Consider the following 24,750-nt stretch of genomic DNA (forward strand, 5'->3'; position numbering starts at 1 on the left):
CAATCCACCTGTTCTAGATCGCTTCTAAAAATCACTAAAATTGGCTCTCTTCCAGTTGCGTATTTTCACTTTTGATTTTTCTTTGTCCTTTTCCATAACCACTTTAACCTTTATTATATTATGATCACTATTACCCAGATGTTCCCCCATTGAAACACAATCCATTTGCCCTACTTCATTCACCAGAACTAGACCCAGCACTGCTTCATTCCTTGTTGGACTAGAAACATATTGATTAAGAAAGTTCTGCTGTATACATATTAGGAATTCTTCACTCTTTGCCCTTTACTGTTTTTTTCCCCAGTCCATATTAGGATAATTGCAGTCCCCTACTGATCTACTATTTTTACACTTCTACGAAATTTGCTTACAGATTTGCTCCTCAATCACCTTCTCACTATTTAGGGGTCTATAGTAAACACCCAGCAATGTAACAGCTCATTTTTCTGTCCCCTAACTCTAACCAAATAGATTCAGTCTTTGAACCCTCTATTATATTGTCCCTCTGTAGAACTGTAGTATCATCCTTGATCAATATTGCCACCCCCACTCCTTTCTTTTTCCCTTCCCTATCCCTCCTGAATATACTGTGGCCGGGAACCTTCAATTCCCATTCTTGACCATGTTTAAGCCAGGTCTCCGTTATTGCCACTATAGCATAACCCCATGTGGCAACTGTAGCTCTTCAACATTATTTGTAACACTCCTTGCATTAACACACAGGAGTTCCAACACCATGCTAATCTGGTCAATCAGACCTCCCTGCTCTTTCAGATGGTATAACATCTCATCCAAAGAGTACAACTCTAGATAAAGCAGCACTGTCAGCCAAAATTATGTGTTCAAGTCCATAGTGTGCTTTAACACACTAACTCAGAGGCGAGAGTGCTATGAGCTGAGCCAAAGTGACACTTGTAACATACATTATCAGGGCAACTGTTTGTTACTAGCTCAAATTCCATGATTTGTGTGCATACCTGCACATAATGTCTTTGATAAGGAAAGCAGGATTATATGGTGTATTGGAGAATGTGTTACATAGAAGATAGGAGCAGGAGTAGGCCATTCGGCCCTTCGAGCCTGCTCCGCCATTCAACGAGATCATGGCTGATCATCCAAACCCTAGCACCCGGTCCCTACACCGACAGCCATCCCACCCAAGCCCTATCCCCGTAACCCCGTGTATTTAATCCCCCCTAACACTAAGGGTCAATTTTTTTTAATCATGGCCAATCAACCTAACCCGCACATCTTTGGACTGTGGGAGGAAACCGGAGCACCCGGAGGAAACCCACGCAGACACAGGGAGAATGTGCAAACTCCACACAGACAGTCACCCGAGGCCGGATTTGAACCCGGGTCCCTGGCGCTGTGAGGCAACAGTGCTAACCACTATGCCACTGTGTTGTTATGCTGGCATAATTTAGGTATTGTTGGGAGTAAAATAAATGATTAAAAGTGAAGGATTGTATGAAAGAGAGTAAATGAGAAATAAGTTGTATAGAAATTGAAATCAATTACTTTGAATTGAAAAATAGCTTGAATAGTGTTTAAGTGGAACAATTAATTTAAACGGATGTAGTTGTATTGGAGTGGTGTGTATGTGTGAAACTGGTTGCGTGACCTTCTGACTCAGAGGCGAGAGTGTTACCAGCTGAGCCAAGGTAACACTTGTAACATGCAATATATTATCAGGCCAACTGTTTGTTACTGGCCCAAATGCCATGATTTGTGTGTATACCTGCACATAATGTCTTTGGTAATGAAAGGAGGACTATATGGTGTAAGATTATTTTGCTGGCATAATTTAGTTGTTGTTGGAAATAAAATAAATGATTAAAAGTAAAGAACTGTATGTTAAATAGAGTATATGAGAGCTAAATTATATAGAAATTGAAATGAAATACATTTAAAATGAAGAGTGTTTAAGTGGAACAATTGATTTCAAAAAGAATGCAGTCATATTGGAGTTGTGGGCGTGAGAAACTGGTTGCGTGACAGGCGGGGAGGTAGATTGAGGAGTTTTGATTCAGTGGTGAGGAGATATAAAACATCAGGGGCAGAGAAGGTGGAAGGAATGGGGCCGCGAGTGGGTGGTTTCGGAGTTCGGGTGTGGTTAAGAGACAAAGGAGGAGGAAAGTTAAGTGTTGTAGAGAGCTTTGTGGCACGTGGTGAGCATGGAAGAGAATTAGCGGGATCAGGTGCAAGCGGGAATAAGAGAGTTATGGTGGTGATCAAGAGGAGAATGGCAAAGGAAAAACATAGAAAATTAGAGCAGGAGTAGGCCATTCGGCCCCTCGAGCCTGCTCCGCCATTCAATGAGATCATGGCTGATCATCCAAATTCAGTACCCTGTCCCTGCCTTCTCCCTATATCCCTATATCCCTTGATCCCTTTAGCCTTAAGAAATATATCCAACTCCTTCTTGAATATATTTAATGAATTGGCCTCAACTGCCTTCTGTGGTAGAGAATGCCACAGATTCACCACTCTCAGTGAAGAAATTCCTCCTCATCTGTCCTAAATGGCTTACCCCTTATCCTTAGACTGTGACCCTGGTTCTGGACTCCCCGGCCATCGGGAACATCCTTCCTGCATCTAGTCTGTCTAGTCCTGTCAGAATTTTATAAGTTTCAATGACTAAGCCAAGTAAAAAAATTATATAAATGAACCTGGACTTGTACAGCACCTTTCACATCCTCAGGACAAAGTGCTTCACAGCCAATTAAATACTTCTGAAGTATAGTCACTGTTGTAATGTAGGGAATTGCAGCAGCCAATTTGCACACAGCAAGGTCGCACAAACAGTAATGAGATATAAAAACTAACTCCAAAAGCTTTTATAAATATATCAAAAGGAAAAGACTGGTGAAAACCAAAGTTGGTCCATTGCAGTCAGATACGGGGGAATATATAATGGGAAATAAGGAAATGGCAGATCAACTAAATGCATACTTTGGGTCAGTCTTTACGAAGGAAGACACAAAAAACCTCCCTGGGATATCGGGAAAAATAGGGACATTGGCAAAGGAGGAACTGACGCAAATCAATATCTCTAAGGATATGGTGTTAAGGAAGCTAAAGGGATTGAAGGTGGACAAATCCCCAGGGCCCGATAACATGCATCCTAGGGTACTGAAGGAGGTGGCCCTAGAGATAGCGGATGCACTAAGGATGATTTTTCAGAATTCATTAGACTCGGGAACAGTGCCGATGGATTGGAGGGTAGCTAACGTTACCCCACTATTCAAAAAGGGGGGTAGGGAAAAAGCAGGTAATTACAGACCTGTAAGCCTTACATCAGTTGTGGGCAAAATGCTGGAGTCCATCATTAAGGATGAAATAGCGGAGCACTTAGCAAATGGGGACAGGATAGGACAGAGTCAACATGGATTTACAAAGGGTAAATCGTGCTTGACTAATCTATTGGAATTTTTTGAGGGAGTAACTGGTAGAATAGATGGGGGAGAGCCAGTAGATGTGGTGTACCTGGACTTCCAAAAGGCCTTCGATAAGGTCCCACATAAAAGATTAGCATGGAAAATTGAGGCTCATGGGATAAAGGGGAAAGTTTTGGCGTGGATAGGGAACTGGCTGTCAGATAGAAAACAGAGAGTTGGAATAAACGGCTCATTTTCTGAATGGCAGGCAGTAACAAGTGGGGTACCACAGGGATCTGTCCTGGGCCCCCAGCTGTTCACAATTTACATTAATGACCTGGATCAGGGAGTCGGATGCAGCATTTCCAAATTTGCAGACGACACTAAACTAGGAGGGGGGGTGGGCTCAGAGGAAGAGACCAGGAAGCTCCAGAGCGATTTGGACAGACTGGGCGATTGGGCGGATAAATGGCAGATGCACTATAATGTGGACAAGTGCGAAGTTATCCACCTTGGGTGCAGGAACGGGAGGGCAAATTATTATTTAAATGGCAATAGATTGGGAGAGGGGGAAGTACAGAGAGACCTGGGTGTTCTTGTACACCAGTCACTGAAGGCGAGCATGCAGGTGCAACAGGCGGTCAAGAAGGCAAACGGTATGCTGGCCTTCATAGCAAAAGGGTTAGAATACAGGAACAGGGATACCTTGCTGCAGCTGTACAGGGCACTGGTGAGACCACACCTCGAGTACTGTGTACAGTTTTGGTCGCCTCATCTGAGGAAGGATGTTCTTGCCATGGAGGGGGTGCAGCGGCGATTCACCAGGCTGATACCAGGAATGGCGGGAATGACCTATGAGGAGAGACTATGTAGTTTAGGGATGTACACACTGGAGTTTAGAAGATTGAGAGGGGACCTCATAGAAGTGTATAAAATTCTGACAGGTCTAGACAGACTGGATGCAGAAGGAATGTTTCCCTTGGCGGGTGAGAACAGAACTAGAGGACATAATTTAAGGATAAGGGCTAAACCATTTAGGACAGAGATGAGGGGGAATTTCTTCACTCAGAGAGTGGTGAACCTGTGGAACTCATTGCCACAGAGGGCAGTGTACGCCAGCTCATTAAATATATTTAAGAGGGAATTAGATATATTTCTACGGGCAAAAGGGGTTAAGGGTTACGGAGAGAAGGCGGGGACGGGATACTGAATTAAAGGATCAGCCATGATCTCATCGAATGGCGGAGCAGGCACGAAGGGCCGAATGGCCTACTCCTGCTCCTATCTTCTATGTATCTATGTATCTATGTATGAGATAAATAGTCTGATCATTGGTTTTTGGTGGTATTGCTTGAGGGATAAATGTTGGCCAAGAAACTGGCAGAACTGCCTTGCTCTTCTATGAATAGTGCCATTAGGATCTTTTACACCCATCCGAGGGATCAGATGGGGCCTCGATTTAACATCTCATCCATTAAGTTAGAACCGCCAGCAAGGCAGTGCTCCCTCAGTACTGCACTGGAGTGTCAGCATAGATTATGTGATCAAGTCCCTGAACCCACAAGCTTCTGACTTGGAGGTGAGCGTGCTACCACGGAGCTATGGCTAACACTAATATACACAGACTAGGAAGACGACAGAGTTGGGGATTATAGGGAGAGTTTAAGGGGGTTTGAGAATGTGTTATACGTTTATTGGTCTGGAAAAAGTACGGATGATGTTTCTGGGATATGAGAGAATTGAGCAGGGTACTGTGGGACAGACAAATAGTGGGAGCGGCTTATTAGATTCTTGAGATTAGTGATGTGTAAGGATGTGATGGTGGCGAGAGGGAGGACTGCACATGTCCCAATGACGGGAGGGTGGTGCTAGGATGTGGGTGAAGTAAATTCTGAGATTTAGGAGAAGTAAATTCTGAGATTTCAGAGTAGTGGAGGTGGTTTTTGCGATCTGCATGTACTGGGGTGGGGGTTGAGTAATGTGGTCGTACTGAGGTCCTGGGGTGCAAGAACATTGGGGATGGTAGGGCATGTATTTGGTGGGATGGGGTAGAGAGAGTTTTAGGCATTGGGTGCCAAGGCACAGGAAAGAGAGATGGGTAGTACTAAGATGTCGCGATGGGAATATGGCTTGTGGGTCTTAGGATTCAGTTGTGGTTTTGGGAGAGAGGGAAAGAAGGTGAAGTAGAACAAGTTGCAGCAAAGTGGAGGGATTCTTAAAATGATTCCATAGCTATGACTCAACCAGTGTTATTTAAAATAAATACCGAATATATTTATCTTAAAAACGCAGGTTTCCTTGCAGCCGGAGAAAAACTGTCAACATAATTAGTCGCATGCTGTGACCCAACCCAACTCGCCCTTCCACTACCCCGTTCCCTGCACTGCAACCAAAACAGTGCCTTGTTTGGGCCTTAAGCGGCAATGAGCGATGATGGCGGGGTCCGATTTCTTACAAACGTTTCCCCAGCAATGACTCAAGATATTCATATCACTTCAAATTAAAATACAATAAGGAATCTGCGATAGAAAGGGGATTGGTTTTAAGTTTCTTAAACACATTGAAAACTTTAATAACTTAATATTTAATATTTAAAAAGAAACATTCAAAGCACTTAATAAAACTTAAAGCTGCTTCCACTCATAGCAGGAGCCCAGAACGAACACCAATATAGCACAGAGACTGAAATCAAGTGGACCGCAGATGGGGTGATGCCGTGAGCACAGTATTACCTACCTTGTGAGCTGAAAACTCCAAATTAAGTGTAGGTAGGTTTATTTTAAATGTGGTGACCAGGCATGATGGAAATAGCGTGATAGCACAGCACAGCAGGAGGAAATAATTAAGTGGTACTTCCTAAAATGCAGGAAGCGTATGTAGTATGCAAAACTTTTAATACGAGAGATTAAATTGATAGACAGACTAATATACGTATTTAAAAAGGTAACCAAAACAGATGGAAAGTCTTCTGTTGACTAAGAGTTTTATGGGAAATGAGGATCGGAAGTCTCAGCCCAGCTCAGTGTGCACTTTCTACCATATTTAGATTCAATCAGGAAGAAAACTGAACCACAGAGCAAAAAAGTGCAGCTGTTGGAAATCTGAAACAAAAAATAGAAAATCTGGAAGACTCAGCAGGTTAGTCAGGATCCTGAGAAAACAGACAAGGTAAGATTCCAGGTGTGCGCCCTCTGTCCACATCGGAAACATTCGCTCGTCTATCGCCACAGATGCGGACTGAGCTCCTGAGTCTTTCCAGAAAAGTCTTGGATGAGAGATAACTAAAGATGTACACAGATGATTCTGGAAATCCTTTGAATGTCCGGACCTTTATCTAAAATACCAGAAAGGAGATCTTCTGATCGACATGGCTGGTGGTGCTGGAGTGGAATTAGCAATGGCGACCAACACGTGATCATTCTAATATATAAATGCTTAATTCTAGTATTGTAATGCATGCAAATAAATTTAAATGACAGTGCAATTTCCCAGCCCCATTTAGAATGGAATTATGCTGTACGCTCCATTCTGCCTCTGAGGGTGTTGCAGAATACCCAGCCTCTGACCTGTTCCTGTAGCCACAGTATTCATGTGACTTATTTGCTTCACATCTTGAGATTGGGTGGTGTTTGGGGGGAGCAGGGGAACGAGGTCAAATGTTTATGCTGAACCAAAAAAAGACCAACATTGTATACTGTAATGAAATCTGTTCGTCTTGATCCTGTATTCGTTTTGCACTCATGTATATTACCCTCCCCCATTGTGTATAGTTTCACTTCCTCTTTCCCGACTAACCTGGGAGGTTCCAGGTCTTGGCTCTTAGCTCCGCCCCTGACTTCTCTTACATAAAGATCCCAGGATCTGTATGAATCATTCCTGTGAACCAGTCGGCGTGTTGATATGTTAGCTCTGATCTTAGTGATTAAAAGCCAACTTGTTTAAGTTAATAACTTCTAGTTTTGTGGTTATTGAAGGCCCATCAATTTTAATCACTAAAGAATACTAGGATGGATCGACTCCTAAAACTAGAGCGTCTGGAGTTGGATCCACATTCTGCTGAAGCATCAAATCAATTTGGACACTGGCTCAAATGCTTCGAACTCTTCGCGAGGGCCTCATCCGCTAGCGAGGTAGATAAACTGAGTCTACTGACTACTCGCGTAAGTCATCGGATTTATTCGTTCATCCGGGACGCCACCTCTTACACAGAGGCCATCACTATCCTGAAGGCCCAATACTAGGGGCCGGTAAACAAAGTGTATGCCAGACATCTGCTGGCTACACGCAGGCAGCGACCAGAGGAATCAATGGACGATTTCTTACAGGGCCTAAAGGACCTGGTCCGGGACTGTAACTGCAAGGCCGTGACGGCCAACGCGTACTCTGACGAATTGGTCCGCGATTCCTTCATCACGGGCCTCAAATCGAATTATATCCGGCAGAGACTGCTGGAGAAGGAGGTCCTGGACTTAAAAAGGCAGTGGCCACTGCGCGATCGCTGGACGTGGCCCAGAAAAACTCTGACTCTTATTCTTCCGGCCATGCAACCCTCACCGCCTCGTGCGCGCCGAAGGGGCCACCATCTTGGAGTCAGCCATCTTCCCTATCCAGGTCTCAGACCAGCTCTACGCCGCCGGAGTCCCCACACAGAAGTTCACCCAGGAGTCCTACTACAGCGGTAATGTCGCGAGGCCCGAAATGCTACTTCTGCGGCCAGGCCAAGCACCCCAGGCAACAATGCCCAGCAAAGGACACTACATGCTTCAAATGTAAGAAAAAGGGGCATTTTAGCAAAGTCTGCAGGGGGAATCCGATTTCCAACTCCATCACCGCCTCGTGAGTGCAGTGCGGGCCGCCATCTTGGGATCCGCCTTCTTTTCCCGACTCAACGGCCGCCCAGGGCCCAACAGTGGCTTCGATCACGGTGGATCAATCCAGGCCACACCCGTTGGCAAAATCCATGATGGACATACAGGTAAACGGGAATTTAACTAAATGTGGGAGTTGACTGTGGGAGTACCGAGAGTTTTATCCACCCTAGCCTGGTACGGCAGGACTCATTAACGGTAACCGCTACACGGAGCAGAATTGCTATGGCTGCTAAGCCCCACACTTCGGACATTTTGGGCTACTGTGTGGTAACACTGACTGTAAAAGGCACAGACAAGGATTTTAAACTCCTCGTGATGCCAGAACTCTGTTAATGTAATCTTGGGCCTGGACTTCCAGTGCCACCACGAAAGTGTCACGCTAGCATATGGCGGGTCCCAGCCGCCACTCACAGTCTGTGGCCTATCAACCTTAAAAATCAGCCCGCCCTCTTTATTCGCTAATCTCGCTCCGAACTGTAGGCCCATAGCGACCAAAAGTAGACGGTACAGTCTGGAAGACAGACACTTTATCAAGGCGGAAGTGGACAGACTCCTGCGGGAAGGCATTATTGAATGCAGTACCAGTCCATGGCGTGCCCAAGTAGTCATAGTTAAAAATAGCGAAAAGAAACGGATGGTAATTGACTACAGCCAGACTGTTAATATTTATACCCAGCTGGACGCCTACCCTTTACCCCGCATATCAGAAATGGTCAACCAGATTGCGCAATACCGAGTCTTCTCGACTATCGACCTCAAATCCACGTATCACCAGCTCCCCATTAGAACGGAGGACCGCCCATACACCGCCTTCGAGGCAAACGGGCGCCTCTACCATTTTCTCAGAGTGCCCTTCGGGGTAACAAATGGGGTCTCGGTCTTCCAACGTGAGATGGACCGCATGGTTGACGAGAATAAACTACAAGCTACCTACCCCTATCTGGACAATGTCACTATCTGCGGGCACAACCAGCAAGACCACGATCTAAATCTTGCGAGATTTTTAAAAACTGCCCTAAAGCTGAATCTAACCTACAACGAAGACAAATGTGTCTTCAACACAACCAGTCTCTGTATCCTCGGCTGTGTGGTGGAAGATGGGGTAATTGGACCGGACCCTGACCGATTACGCCCCCTAAAAGGAACTGCCCCTGCCACACAATCCCAAAGCTTTAAAAAGGTGCCTGGGATTTTTTTCGTATTATGCCCAATGGGTGCCCAATTACTCTGATAAGGCCCGACCCCTCATTAAATCGACGTCCTTCCCACTGTCAGCTGAAGCTCGGGAGGCTTTCACCAGTATTAAACAGGACATTGAAAGGGCTGCAATGTGTGCAGTGGACGAATGCATTCCCTTTCAAGTCGAAAGCGATGTGTCAGACTTTGCCTTAGCTGCGACCCTCAAATCAGGCTGGGAGACCTGTGGCCTTCTTCTTCCGAACCCTTCAGGGACCTGAAATCAGGCACTCTTCTGTCGAGAAGGAGGCACAGGCTATAGTGGAGGCAGTGCGGCACTGGAGACACTACCTAGCCGGCAAATGTTTCACCCTGCTCACCGACCAGCGGTCGGTGGCTTTCATGTTTAATAACAAACAACAGGGGAAAATCAAGAATGACAAAATACTCAGGTGGAGGATCGAACTATCCACGTTCGACTATGATATTATGTACAGGCCGGGAGCCCTTAAATGAACCCCCAGACGCCCTATCGCGGGGAATGTGTGCCAGCATTCATACGGACAAATTACAGGGTCTCCACAACGACCTCTGTCACCCAGGGGTCACCTGACTGTACCATTTTATAAAGTCCCGCAATCTGCCCCACTCCATCGAGGTGGTCAGGGCAATGACCAGAGCCTGCCGCATCTGTGCGGAATGCAAGCCTCGTTTCTACAGGCCTGACCGTGCACACCTTATCAAAGCCACACGGCCATTCGAGCGCCTAAGTCTGGACTTCAAGGGACCCCTTCCCTCTGCCGACCATAACGTATACTTCCTCAATATCATTGATGAATATTCCCGCTTCCCCTTCGCCATTCCCTGCCCAGACATGACCAGTGCCATGGTCATCAAGCGTCTCTGTAATCTATTCTGCATGTTTGGCATGCCGAACTACATACACAGCGATAGGGGGACGTCATTCATGAGTGACGAGCTGCGCCAGTTCTTGCTCTCGAAGGGGATAGCCACTAGCAGAACCACTAGCTACAACCCCCGGGGTAATGGGCAAGTGGAAAGGGAGAATGCTACTGTTTGGAAGGCTGTCACGTTAGCCTTAAAGTCAAAAGGCCTTCCGACCTCCCGCTGGCAGGAAGTCCTCCCAGGCGTGCTCCACTCCATAAGGTCTCTGTTATGTACAGCCACTAACGCTACCCCTCACGAAAAGATGTTAGTTTTCCCCCGGAAATCCACCTCGGGCATACCTCTACCCGCGTGGCTGACGTCTCCGGGGACAGTACTATTGCGGAAGCACGTGAGAGGCCATAAAACGGACCCCCTTGTGGAAAAGGTACAGCTCCTCCATGCAAACCCTCAGTACGCCTATATCGAATACTCTGATGGGCGAGAGGACACTGTTTCCATAAAAGACCTCGCTCCCTCGGGGAGCGGAGAGAACGATGGGAGACTACCCGATGAAGACCTACACCAAAAAGAGACGGACACCCAGAGGTATCAATACCCAACTTTAACCTGGAGGACACTGCAGATAACCTGGAAGACACTGCGGAGGCCCGGACAGCGGAGGAACCAGAATCCACTCCCCTAGAGGCACCCCAACCGGCTTTGCGCCGATCACGGAGAACTGCAAAACCTCCTGACAGACTCACTTATACCAACTTTTAAGAAACATCACCCTGATGGACTAAATCTATAGAAGGGGTGAATGTAATGAAATCTGTTTGTCTTGATCCTGTATTCGTTTTGCACTCATGTATATTACTCTCCCCCACTGTGTATAGTTTCACTTCCTCTTTCCCGACTAACCTGGGAGGTTCCAGGTCTTGGCTCCGCCCCTGACTTCTCTTACATAAAGATCCCAGGATCTGTATGACTCATTCCTGTGAACCAGTCGGCGTGTTGAGATGTTAGCTCTGATCTTAGTGATTAAAAGCCAACTTGTTTAAGTCTATAACTTCTAGTTTTGTGGTTATTGAAGGCCCATCATATACAAATTCAACAGTAAGCTTACTGATATTGAAGCACTTACAAGGTTTCAGCAGAACAAGAAAATAGCTTAATATACGAGGGGGCAAGAAAAAAGATCTTTCATAGTACAAACTTTCACAAGAGCTCAGGGAGCAACAAGACTTTGCCCAAATTATAGAATCATAAGGATGTTGGCAAGTCAACTTAAAATTAATGATGAGCTGTTGCATTTAAAGCAACCCAAACACTGTATTGCATAGTTAAAGTGATACAAGATCCACACCAAGGAAATCCACAGGTATCAGATCCAGACTGGCCTCACCTGTCACTATGCTACCAACCATATCTGCAGACCATGGCACGGACACCTGGCAAATAACCAAGGGGAGTAGCTTCCAAAGACTCTGACAGCACGGTGCCACTTGCAAATCTTTGTCATCTAACTGCAATGGTAGGGACGACACGGTCAGTGGCAATCAAGGTCAACAGTGCAGTCAAGTTTTCTGCCACATGTTGGGATCAACTGCAGTATCAGCCAGTATGCAGTCCATGCATGTATCAAGCAGGTGACTAGTGCACTGGTCAACATGGCCAGTAGTTTCATCTTCTTTCCCACAGAGTAAAGCAGGAGCATGACATGCTTGCCCAATTTCATCTCACTGCTGCATTAAGTATACAGGGGGCATTGATGGCAGTCATGAAGCCATCAATGTCAGGAGGTTCCTAGTCTTCTCTGCTACCATCACTTGCTCCTAAATCTTCACACTGACTCACCTGGTACTACCTCCTCAAGCTCACTAACTACACCTCTCAAAACATAAGTAGCTAAACTGATGTTTGCAAATGTTGGCAAGAGGCACCCAGAGTGTTGCCTTGATCTGGGCCAGTGGCAGCACTGGAAGACTTCTTTTCCAGGTTGGCAGAAAGGAAGAAATGTCGACTCCAAAACACACCAAATAACCGTAATTACGCATGTCTGTAAGGAAGTAAATGAGGAAGGAGACAAGATTTAGAGTTGGATAATGCTAGCGTGGAGCTTAGGGGAGACCGGCAACTTCATGTTCCCCCTACCTCTTGATGTTCTTATATACAAGAATTAAAGGTGGCCTTCTCCAAGGAGTGAAAGGCTTAAAAATTACAAGTCCTTTCCAGTTCACTTGCAATATGCTGCATCCCATCACGCAAGCAGAAAAGTAATCCTTAGATATCGTAAGATGAAGGAGCATACGCACAGTTACAGATATATTCCATCCTGGCTGTCAGCAGGTGACCATCATGTAGCTAGGTTGTTTTACGAGGATTTTGTATGTCAAGATGTTTAAGATGCGAGTGTACTAAAGGTTTCAATTGCAAGTTTCAGACTGAATGTGTGCCCTACTGGTGTATAAGTACATGTAATAAGCCACTGATAGAAAAGAATTGTAAGGTTGAGAGAGGCTTGGCATGGACCAGTACTAAATGTGAAACACGTCAACAGGTAATACTTTGTGCCATGCACATTTGAGCCATCTACCTGGTAAACGGTAAATAGTATAACCCTGGCAGCTTCCTTAAAAAGTGTGCCAGCTTCTTCTATTCTGTTCCTAGAACCTACTGTAGAGTGCGGACTCTAGCTGTCACCGCTTGCCTGACATGCTATATTGCTATGCATTGGGGACAGTACTCAAAAACGCTAAAATCCTTCTTGCACCCACTTCATAGAGCAGCACCTGTAGCTCACCAGTCAGGACAGGGTTCATGTGTTTATGCCACTTCACCACTTGCTCACAGACTCCGTTTTCTAGCTCTACATTTCTTTAGTTTGCCACTTCATTCCTGTCTGGAAAGAATGAAAAATGAAGTTGTTGCAGCCTTCGGAAAGAGTTAAACCATTTGTGGCACCACATGCAGCCAAATGCGTTCTGCAACCCTTTAAGTACTGATGATATGCCAATTAACTGCCTCTCCCAAACCACTTAGGTGAGCTCCTGTTAGCAGGCGAAATCTGGGCCAGGATTTTGTCATGCATAGATAATTAGGCCTGACCCCACAAAAATCAGCGAGGTCAGCCCAGTGCTGTTCTCTGGCGAGGACAAATCTTCCTTCGTAAACCGTGTGAAATTCTAAGTATTCAATCATGTTCATCTAACTTTTCACTCAAAATTTCCATCAATGTACGCATCACAAAAAAAATTGGCATTAAGTATTTGCAAGCACTGGTCATGATTTCCTGAAACAGGTAGCTAATGAAATTTCCCCTCATTAATCATATACTACTAATTCTTTTTTGAAGCAATAAAATAACAAATAAATACAACGTATGCAAAACAGAGCTCATACCACTACTCTTCATAACGAATTCAGAAGCTGCTGTGGCAATTAGTGAAACAGTCTCATGACTAAAAAAGAAACGCAAAATAAAACTCTAACCCATCAGATACCTAACAACATCCACGCGTTTAATCGGATTGCAGTTTCACTCTACAAAATGTTAAACAACTGTATTGCCAAGTCAGTGGGCAGACACATGTGACAAAAATATTTCATGACAGGAAATCATTATTAAACCTGGTGGTTTTCTGGTATTTCTGTTGTGGAAATTTCTCTGTAATTTTTTCAAGGTTTGTGCCATGTGTTCACTCTTAATCAAACTTTGTTCTGCCACAGCAAAATTTTCAAAGTTTAAAGAAGTCCCTACCTGTTGAACTGAAAAATACTTAAAAATGTACGTGCACAGGTTCCGGGGATGAGGTCAGCCATCCTCTAAAAGCACCACAAAAAACTGTCCTCAAAACCATAACCACAGCATTTCACTAGAGATTTTTTAGCATTGTACCTTGAAACTCAGCCTGTGTTGGGCACTAACTTGTGCTCAATTTTTGCTGATGATGACTTCAAATTCGTTATCTGACAAAACACACTTTGAAACCTATTCAATCACTTTTTTTTTTATTTTTAATTGAACCAAAAATACACTTGCTATGGGCAAGGGTAACAGTAAGAGCACGGTGCTGTGACTGCAGGGATTTTCCCCTCCCACACAACGCTGTTAGTCACCTCATTTTGAAAAGTTTCATAATCGGTAATACAAACTAAAACTGCTTAAGTAATTGTTCTGGATGAAGCCCCTTTCAAATGTTTCAATATTCGTTGTAAAGTCCTCCCCAGAAACACAGGAAATGGGGAAAAGGAAAGCATGGGCAATGATTCGATGCGTGGATTTGGGGGAATGTTAGTACCCACAGTAGATATGATCTCTTAATTCTTTGGAAGATGTTCAAAGTCCACATACAAATAGAATGTGGTCATCATCTTGCGTGGGAAAATCGCTGTTTCCTCAAGAGTTAAGTGGCCAAATGATCATACCCACTTTGGTGTATATGACTCCGCATTCTGCGCTTTGCCCTTAGTTTGCCTAGTAGGGAAGCATTAAGTATAGTAAGAGTGCTGAAACATAAACAGTAAAATGGCTCCAAGTACCACCAGGTCAGAAAAAGAAATTATGGCAAAGCTGGGAATGAGCTTGGTAGGTGTAAGTTCAACTTTTTTCAAAGAATGAGGAAGACCCCAGATCTTAAGTAAGTATTCCAACATTAATCCTTATTCATTTGGCTCAGCTTGGTTCAATTGATAACACTCAGCTTGGAGTCTGAACGTTACAAGTCCAAACTCCACTCTTGGCCTTGGACACAGAATATAGGCTGACTCTTTAGTACAGTACTGAAGGAGTGCTACATTGTTGGAGGTGCTACTTTTTGAAGGAGACATTAAACCGGATCTCTATCTGCCTGCTCATATGGATTTAAAAGATCCCATGGTACTATTCGAAGAGCAGACAGTTAGGTATTGTTCCAACATCCAACACCATTTGAAATAGATTAACTGATCATCCATCTCATTTACTGTTTGTGGAACTTTATTTAGTTGCCATGTTCGCCAACATAACAGTGGCTGCACTTCAAGAGTAATATATTATATGTAAAGCATTTGGGATATCCTACATGATTGGCTGCTATATAAATGCAAGTTCTTTCTTTTATTTAACATCCAACATAAATAGAAGCATACTAATGTAGTATAAAAATTGGCAGCGGGTTGGTTCCGAGGTCCTACACCTTCAAGAGCAGCATACTGCTCCTGGTTTATGCTTTGTAAGTGACTCCGATAGGCCTTTCTTAGGTTGTCTAAGAAGTAGGGTTGCCAACCCTCCAGGAATTATAAACGAGTCTCTGCACACATGCTGCGAGCAACCCAGGAGAGAGAAAAAAATCGTAGGGGCATTAAAAGTAGTATGTTTTTCATTTTCTTTGAACATTTTCGTTTATTAGTTATAAAAAATATTGACGAGGCTGGGGGGGTGGGGGGAAAGCTGTTTGACCGGACGGGCTAGTTGGAGATGGGAGGTCATGTGACAAAACCTCCAGGTGCACATCCAACCAGAGTTGGCAACCCTACTTCGACGTGACCACTGCATGAGTAGAGAGTTCAAACCTTCCCTATCACAAGCAGATGCACTTCATTACCCAAACTGAAACTTTGTATTTTGTAATGGATTTTAATCATGGTGTTGTTCCCAATGAGAGAACTGTAGCAAATGACGTAGGCCGAAAGGCATGCCTCTTACTTACTCCTTGGGATAATTGGCCTATCCGTCATACAAAAAAGAGTGCACACATTTCTTGATTGTGAATATAATTTTTTTTTTTTTTTTTTTTTTTTTTAATTTTTTTTTTAAAAAAAGGGGCAGGCCTTGCTAAACTCCAACATCAGGACTTCAGAAAAGCTTTAAGAAAAAAAGCTTTTACCTTCTGTTACCACTGCCATTATGGCCACGAAATGTTCTGTGCATTCCCACATGGCAAGACAGGAAAGGGAAGCTTTATCATTAACCTGATAATGCCAGGTCAGCAGACAGGAAGAGGGGGTTGTACCGAGAAACACACGTGCTTATGCAACAAAGTTTTATTTATTATATTTGATATAGATTAGATATAGATCCAGATAACTGAAAAACTGCTGCTGAAATGACTGGATTGGAGGGCTTGCAACCAGTCATATTTATTGCTTTAGGATGGTTTAACCTGCAAAAATATTCTTGCCACAAGTAGTGCAGACCTGTCTGCAGCATGTGGCAGATGGATCGTGTGTGATTTAAATTTTTCCACGAAGTGTGCATGCTCGTATGAGGAGCTCTTCTTTCTGCAAAGATAATCGGTTCTCCAGTATTCCCAATGACTCCATAGCTACCCAGCATGCGGCAACATTATAGCTCAAGTGTGCGGAAATCCAATCCGTTGTCGGAAATATCTGCCCACTACGGGAGGCGCTAAGTTTAAACAGTAAAAGCCTACTGCACTCCAGCGAATTAACAGCAGCTACAACAAACAATAAAAAGCAAACTTGGGGGGGGGGGGAAGTAAAATCTCTCGAAAGGCTGATGACACAAATCACCAGCACAAACCAACCTGGCGCTCAGAGCCAGCAAGCAGAGCGCTGCATCACTGAAACTTGAAGTGGAGCATTCCACTGGCACCTCCGGCTCTGTTTTGCCAATAAAATAAATTTCTTAAAGAAACTATTCATAAGCATTTTTAACAAGCCATAATGAAAAAAAATAACACCCATGGTACAAAACAGACACACCACGGTACAAAACAGACACACCACTTGGCCTCGGTTCTTCACAAAAACATACCACCGCCCCCCCATCGTGTATCCTCTATAAACGTTTTACAGCACTGCAGCATGACTTTATAAGGGAGAGATGTGATTGGTTGGGGGGGGGGGGGGGGGGAATAAAACAGCCACCATTTCCCATAACTCTCCTATGAGAAAGGATTAAAATTTTGAATTCGCTTCACTCCCCCAACCCTCTGCCCACAAAGATCCTGGGTTTTACTTCCATGAGACCCGATTCCCTCCAAAACTATCCTGAAGCATCCATTCTTCGTGTTAAAGTGTGGGCTGCGAGTGTCAGCAGCCTGCTCACCCATGTGGGGCGTCACAGCTAAGCATGACTCATTTCTTCAAACGATGTTGACAGTTGAACATTTTTAGCCGGAATCACTGGAGTTCAGAGGAGTACTGATTTTTTTCCCCTCCCTGAGCCAGAGGTGCGGCCAACTGTAGCATGCTTAATGCCGCCATAGCAGAGATCAGTTAGCTCGGTAGAAGGGAGTGATGAGAGAAAAGGCCTTCTGGAGGTTAAATGTCCTCTGTTGGCTATTTGCAATGAAATCATGAATGTGATTATAAAGAATGCATTTAGGATATTGCTAGAAAGAGTGGACAGAGGAAATGTTCTCCCTGTTCTTTATGGTCCAGTTCCGCACTACATCATGTATGTACCAAATGAGCCATCAGGGGAGCAAAACCTTAATTGCAACAGTGCTTTACTAAATCAGGACACTGGGAGTATCATGTTGGATTAAGATGCAAATAACCAATAGATGACTTTTTTTTTTTAATATCTCAACCAGGTAACTGGAGAAAAATGCCTAATATGAGACAAGGCAGTTCTTTGCTAAGGAGGGAAAAAGGCAAGTCCACCAATGGCACTCTTGCACCATGTCTTAGCAGCGAGTTACAGAATGAACCTTGGGGCCAAATTGCTCATGGTCAAGCTCTGGTGAGCGGTAAAGAAGTAAATTTAAACAATTAAATTTCTGACATGTTAATTGGACAGAATCACTGTAAACAGAAAATAAACTTGCCCGATAGTTTTGTTCAATTTCCTTTGGAGCTTTAACATACACTTGAACTGCTTTCTGTTAGAACATCTGCAAAACGATTTATTTTTCTGATTGATGTTTTCCATTTCGTTTTCAGACTGGTAATACTGGTTGGTACTAAATAGAATTCACTAATCTTACTGAAACCAAGAACAATTCTGTGTTCACAGTATTCCCTGGACAAACTTAAAACAAAAATGGGATTCGGGTTTTGCATTGAAAAAAATGGCTGTACTCCTCAGAGGGCTACATCTGGATAACTTAAAAGTTAAATTAGCTCCAGGTGTAGGTTAATAATGAACGACTGGAAAAGGGTAGCATACAATGGAGCTTAAAGAGCAAATGTCACCACCAATATAGATTTTAAAAATGAATTAGCTAAACATGGACACCCAAAAGTGATGACATCATGCATCCATTTTGAAGTTCATGAGATTGATTTATTCAGCTTTCAGTCTTCATTTTTGCAACTAGTGGTGTGTCTTGGAACAGAGTGATGACCAATGCGTCCAGGTAGTTGATGTGTGATCACATTCACAATGAAAGATGAACAATTATAATATGGTCACTCCAAGTTCTATCGACTGATAAGTCGTAGTTGATTACTGGGGGAGAACACTATTAATATATATTTGAAAGAAAGAATAGGTTTCCCCCATGTCTTTGTTCATGTTTTTTTAATTCTAAAGTATTTTCCATTTAAACAGTAGATCCTAATGACATCATCAGGTGAAGAAGCTGGGAGGATGCGTCAGCCCTACAGCGTATGGGAGTCAAATTAACAACAAGAGACTTAGTCATTAACCCAGGGGTCTGCAATGATCTTGTCATTTCAATTGCATATATTAATTCAGCTTTCCGACAAGGTCAAGCTCAGTATCTCCATCAAGCCAGTTCCCACATGATGTCATCGGCACTCCCTATATATTGTAAATGGATAAATAAAAAGTAACAACAGTAAACAGTAAAATAAAAAGTGTGCTTAAAATTTAATCACAATCGTTTTCAACTGATCGATTTTAGAAAGGGCACGGACGACAACATTCTCTTTAATGCAGTGTCTTTCTAAATCAAAATCGCACATTGAAAATGAACAGCTTTCATCACATTTTAATACTCCTTCTGCCATGAAAATATTCAATAAACAAGAAGAGTGTTAGAGAATGTGACAGTTACTGTGACAAAACGTTTGGCACAATATTGACACTGAAGATTGAGTTAATAAAGCTTTAGAAAATGTATAGGGAGTTCCCCAGCTATCCCACATAATAACCACTTCCAAGCTCTTGCGGCCCTCCCGTGTTCGCATACCTGTAATTTTCACTGGGTGGTATGGTCTGCATGAAGTAGAGTGCAGCAGTACGGGCTCTCCAGTGCCATTTCTTAGCTGTTAAGGTAAAGACGGAACACCCCTTGATCTCCTCTTGAAGTAGGTCAAGCAGCTGTTTATGGGAACCCCCATAGAAGGCTTCAATCATTAGGACACTCATAGTGGCACTGGTATACTCATGCTACAAGTACCTATGAGTAAAATAAAAATTTTAATGAAGTTAGCTATTATTGAGAGTGGCAGGGAAATGTTCATTTTATACAAACTAGAATGGAAATTGGTATTTTTCATGCAACAAATGAAGCAAAGCCACATTTAAAAAAGCCAGTAACAATACGACACATCATAAAGGTTAGCCACGTAACACCAAACATAGGAGAGTAGCTTACCCTGGTGTGCCACATTGTTTTATCAGCATCAATGACAAGCTAAATCCAATAGCACAGTTTGTTCTCTGGTAAATCGTGCACCATCATTACTCCCTAACTTTGCTTTTTGAGAGCCACAATACCTGCAGTGCCTTGAGAACCACGCTGCAGAAATAAACTAAGATCAGCAGTTCTATGTTAACAGGACTCTTTTTGCCTGCTCCATGGAAGATGTGTTCTTAACCAAGCGTTTCACCTCAGCAAGCTACAATGTTTTCTTCATTCCTGCATTTCTAGAAAAAGGAATACCCACAAAATTACACTGATGAGCACCTGCAATGTTTCCCAGCACATGTCCCACTGATGCACTGGACTGTCGTGCGACAACTTAAGTGGTCTTCAGTCGCACTTTACGGCTGTAAATCATATGAAAACCTGCATTATGTCATCACTCTGCACCGACCAACGTTGGCACTTCAGGACAGGTGGTTGCTTAACTCAAATTCAATCTCCTTTATAATTCAGTACTGCTGGCGCCAAGAGAGAGAAAAAATTCAAACAGGTGCGTACTTAAATCGGACGACAACTGGTGTCACTGTATATAAAACTCATCAAAATATTAACAAAACGGCCTTTTTGTTAAATAACATTCTTGAGTGCCTAACAGCTGGGTCAGCTTCACCCTTGCTGTGGTAGGTAGCTTCCTTCCTCTCTTTCACACAGGCTGTGTGTTAAACGTACTTTTGCAAATAGATTTAAAATATTTTGTTGTAAAAATGATTTATACTCTAACATAACACAATAATGCCATGGCCCATTTCCTTAAATGCAATAGTTCCACAGCAATGTATTATTAGATTACTGGCCTGTCTCACCTCATAAAAAACAATAATGAACTTGCAGGTGTGTATTACGATAAGCGATGCACCTAAGGATTACTTTAGGCATTTGAATTCCCTTGATATAGTACTTAAATTAATCATGCTACATTATTAAAGAGATCGCATAGTACCCCATAGTTGGCTTACTGTACAAGGGCTGAATTTCATAATTTAGTTAAAGGTCGTGTAATTATAAATATCAGTCACCATCATTTTTATAGGATTTTAAAATGTATTTTGCTACACTGAAATTGCATTTTAAAAGAATCAACATATTACAATACCACAGGCTTATATTAGCAGTAGCGCCCGAGTGTAGATCTGATTGTGGCCATTCTGAAATATGATCTGTGTAAAATTAGAAAAAGATACCATCTCTTTAATAATGATCACATTTAAATTCATCGTTGCTTCAATAATACCAACCTAAAGTGTATAGTAAATCTCAGATTTTAAAAGGGTGATCTCTTCCCGCCAGCCTATCAAAACAAACATTAAATGGCCTTCGCACCACATGGTTATGAATATACTGTCTTTGTGGATTTGTTTATTTAGCCGGCACTTGATCCTGCACAAAAATATCTCTCAATTCCATCAGTTCACTATTGAGTTGCTTTAAACAACAAAAAAAAACAGAAATTATAGGTGGCAATGTTACTGGACAAACACGTAATACATTGAGGACATTGCTCTGCCCACTACTTTTACATGAGTATTAATGCCTCCATCAAAAAAGCAGACAGAGGAATGGTACACAAATAGCTATTTCTTGTCTCACAGTCATGTTCTACCACTTTTTTCTGTATGCAGGGTTAGTAAAAATGGTCTTGGTTTAAACTGAGACACACCTGGTCAGAAAGTACAGGGGTGACAAAGCCTTAGAGATAGATGCTTTAGTTGATTAGAAAAAGGAAGTCTGGTGGCTAAATGCTGGTCACCCACCCACACATCATCTTCATCTGGAAATCCCATAGCTGCATACCTTTCCGTTAGTGTCACCAGAATGTCCGGATGATGTTTAAAAATATGCAGTTTACCATACCATGTAACGTATTAGAACTTTACTTTAAAGTTTGTCCATATCATCCTGTTTTAATAAAATGTGCATCATGAGAAATGAATTACAATAGTTAAATCAGCCCTTCATGTTTATGACATGGATTCATGTGATGCTACTCTCTTTAAAACTGCTTGATTCTGTCAGTCAGTGAAGTAAGGCTACAATGAAGCATCATTATTGCCTCAGGCTGAAATATTAAAACAAAAGCACATGATTTTGCATACCTAAAGAAAGGATCCATCAATGCAAGATGTATGGCCACCAAGAGATTCCTGTCCTTTGATCCTGAAGTAAGCACATTATTCTGTTTGTGACTAGATCCGTATTCTTTACATTAATCCCTGTTCATTGAGAAAACTGGGACATTTATTTATAGCAATTATCAAAGTGCTTTTATGCACCTATGACATACTTCCTACATTTCCACCTATAGCATCGTGTAAGCAGAATTTGATCACTATTAACTGATGCTAACAACTTGCAGTTAACACAGTAAAACATCTCAAAATGCTGCACAGCAACGTCCCCAGACAAAATTTGACACCGAGCCACATAAGGAGATATTGGGACGGGTGACCGAAAGCTTGGTCAAAGAGGTAGGTTTTAAGGACCATCTTAAGGAGCAGAGAGGCGGAGAGATTTACAGAGGGAATTCCAGTGCAGAGGGCCTCGGCAGCTGAAGGCCAATGGAGGAACGAAGGAAATCGGGGATGCACAAGTGGTCAGAATGGGAGTAACTCAAAATTGTCGATGGGTTGCAAGGCTGCAGAAGGTTACAGAGATAGGGAGGCGCAAGGCCATGGAGAGATTTGAATACAAGGATGAGAATGTTAAAAAGAGAGGTGTTGATGGACCAGGAGTCAATGTAGGTCAGCGAGCACAGGGAAACATTAGTTTGTGTTGCAGAGGAAATGTATTTTATTGGATGTTCTGCTGCAACATGTAACTTCAACCCACAACAGTTATTTTATATTCGACTTCCAGCATGTTTCCATAACATCCGTCACATTTAGACGTGAGCAATAAAGAGGTTGCAAGTAGTCACACTACTGAAATGTCCAGGGTGTTTACCCTATTGCCTCACATCCCACCCCCACCAGCTTGTAAACATTTTTACTTAAATAAAAAGTCAAAGAGATATACACACACACACAAAGAAATCTAGGCCTTAATTCTCTAATAAGGAAAGCCGACATACACACCAAATAAGCACCACCATTAAGTTGTCATTATTAGTAATATGCACTTAGTTATTCTTGCATTTTTTTTAAAGATGCAACACCATGAAATAAAGTAATCACAAGAACATCACTTTTTTTTTTAAGGAGTTCTTTCTCCTTTGGGAAAACAGGATGCAATAACAAGATTTCACTGTAGTCACATGTACAGAATTAATCAAACTTTCTTCCCCATTGCATCCCCCACTGGTCCTGCTAACCGTGCACACCCTATTCTAATCATGCGGAGAACAGACAAAACTCAGCAAACAAGCAACATCAACAGTAAAATAGGCAGCCTTGTGGTTGGCAACACCATGAGACGGCTACCTGCGAGGAACTGGCAACTTTCATCAATGAAAAAATTCTCAGTTTAATGGGGGGAAAAACGCAGATAAAATATCCATTATTTGGGAAAAAACAGAAATATAAACCCTTTAAGTATTTCTCACAGCTTTTGTTGCGTCAAATTATTTCCCATCTGTAGTGTATGTAACTGTCCACCTTTAAGAGAACTATTTTAGGTGTGGCACTACTTTATCTTGGCTGCTGTATACTGTAATACCGACAGTGACCACACCGGTATATAAGTGCTGTGTCAGGATTTATTGGGCAGATTCGCCCTGACCTTCGAATAGTAAAGTCCTGTTAAAGTTACTCTTGTAGTCTGTGTATTAATTCGCCATAATACCTACAGACTTTACAGTGGCGACGAGTTCGATCTTACCCTGCGGCAACAATACTTCCGAAGCAGTTAACGAGCGTCGAGAAGAGGCACCCGCCCTCGTCGTTCTGCTGAGAGAAAACTCGAGTCGGCAGAGCAAGGAAGAAGGAAGAATTCAGACACGAAGCCTTCCATCAGCAACAGGCACTGATTGTCCCTTCTGCCACGGTGGTGAGTGAGCCGATCAGCACGAGAAGCAAGTCGGCCACGGTGACTGTGAGTAAAGGGAAAATAAAAAAATAAATGAAGGATAAGGGCGGTGAACTCGACCACGGTCGGGGGAAAGGAGCCGGACAGAAGTCGGGCCCAGAGGCGCCGAGACTGGGGCAGCGTGGAGCACGGAAGCCGCGGTACAAGCGGGCTGGGAGACGCAACGGCATCGTGAGACAGCTAGACCGCGACCGGCGAAAAAGGCCGGGCTGCGACCGGGATCGTAAGGCGCGGGAAGATATAAAAATAAATAAACCGCGGTGAACTCAGCCGCAGCCGGGGAGGAAAGCACCGGACTGCGAGAGGGCTGGGAGGCGCGATTGGAGTGAAAAAGGCCGGGCAGCGACCGAGGCCACGAAGCGCTGCGACCGGGATCGTAAGGCGTGGGAAGATATAAAAATAAATAAATCACGGAGAACTCAGCCGCAGCCGGGGAGGAAAGCACCGGACTGCGAGAGGGCTGGGAGGCGCGATTGGAAGCCGCTGAGGGAGAGACAGAGCCCGAGCGAGCGGGAGAGACAGAGCCCGAGCGAGGGAGACTGAGCGAGATCCAGCCCAGCGGCTGAAACTGTTCGCCGTCAACAGGTTGTACCCAGCGCCGGTTGCCCTGCCGAGAAAAGGGAACAAGGAACGCACTGAAGCAGACGCGCAGGCTGCGAACCCCGAAAGCCAGCGGTCGTCGCCCGAGGGAAAAGCTTACCCCTCCCGCCAGGGGAAGAAACGCGGGAAGCCGCCAGTAGGCGGGGAAGACAGACAGAAGCGGGAAACCGCCATTTTGAAAGTGGGCGGGGAAAGAAGACAAGCGCGGGAAACTGCCATTTTGGAAAAAAAAAGTTAATGACATATTTCGTT

General features: G+C 43.6%; 1 protein-coding gene across 10 annotated transcripts in view; it reads right to left on the bottom strand.

Moving 5' to 3' along the window:
* qtman (queuosine-tRNA mannosyltransferase) overlaps nucleotides 1-24,750 on the bottom strand; it is a 350,659-nt gene that overhangs the window by 255,425 nt on the left and 70,484 nt on the right. For 8 of the 10 annotated variants that reach the window (XR_015078210.1, XM_085986662.1, XM_085986668.1 and 5 more), the window contains exon 2: nucleotides 19,420-19,629. Coding sequence is in view for 9 of the 10 variants with exons in the window: in XM_085986662.1 (XP_085842788.1) it covers nucleotides 19,420-19,598 (179 nt within the window). In the remaining variant the exon portion in view is untranslated. The other 2 variants (XM_085986663.1, XM_085986665.1) reach the window with 2 other exon arrangements.

This window comes from Somniosus microcephalus, chromosome 4 (assembly GCF_052327205.1).
Source record: "Somniosus microcephalus isolate GS21.2 chromosome 4, FLI_Smic_1.0, whole genome shotgun sequence".
NCBI lineage: Eukaryota > Metazoa > Chordata > Chondrichthyes > Squaliformes > Somniosidae > Somniosus > Somniosus microcephalus.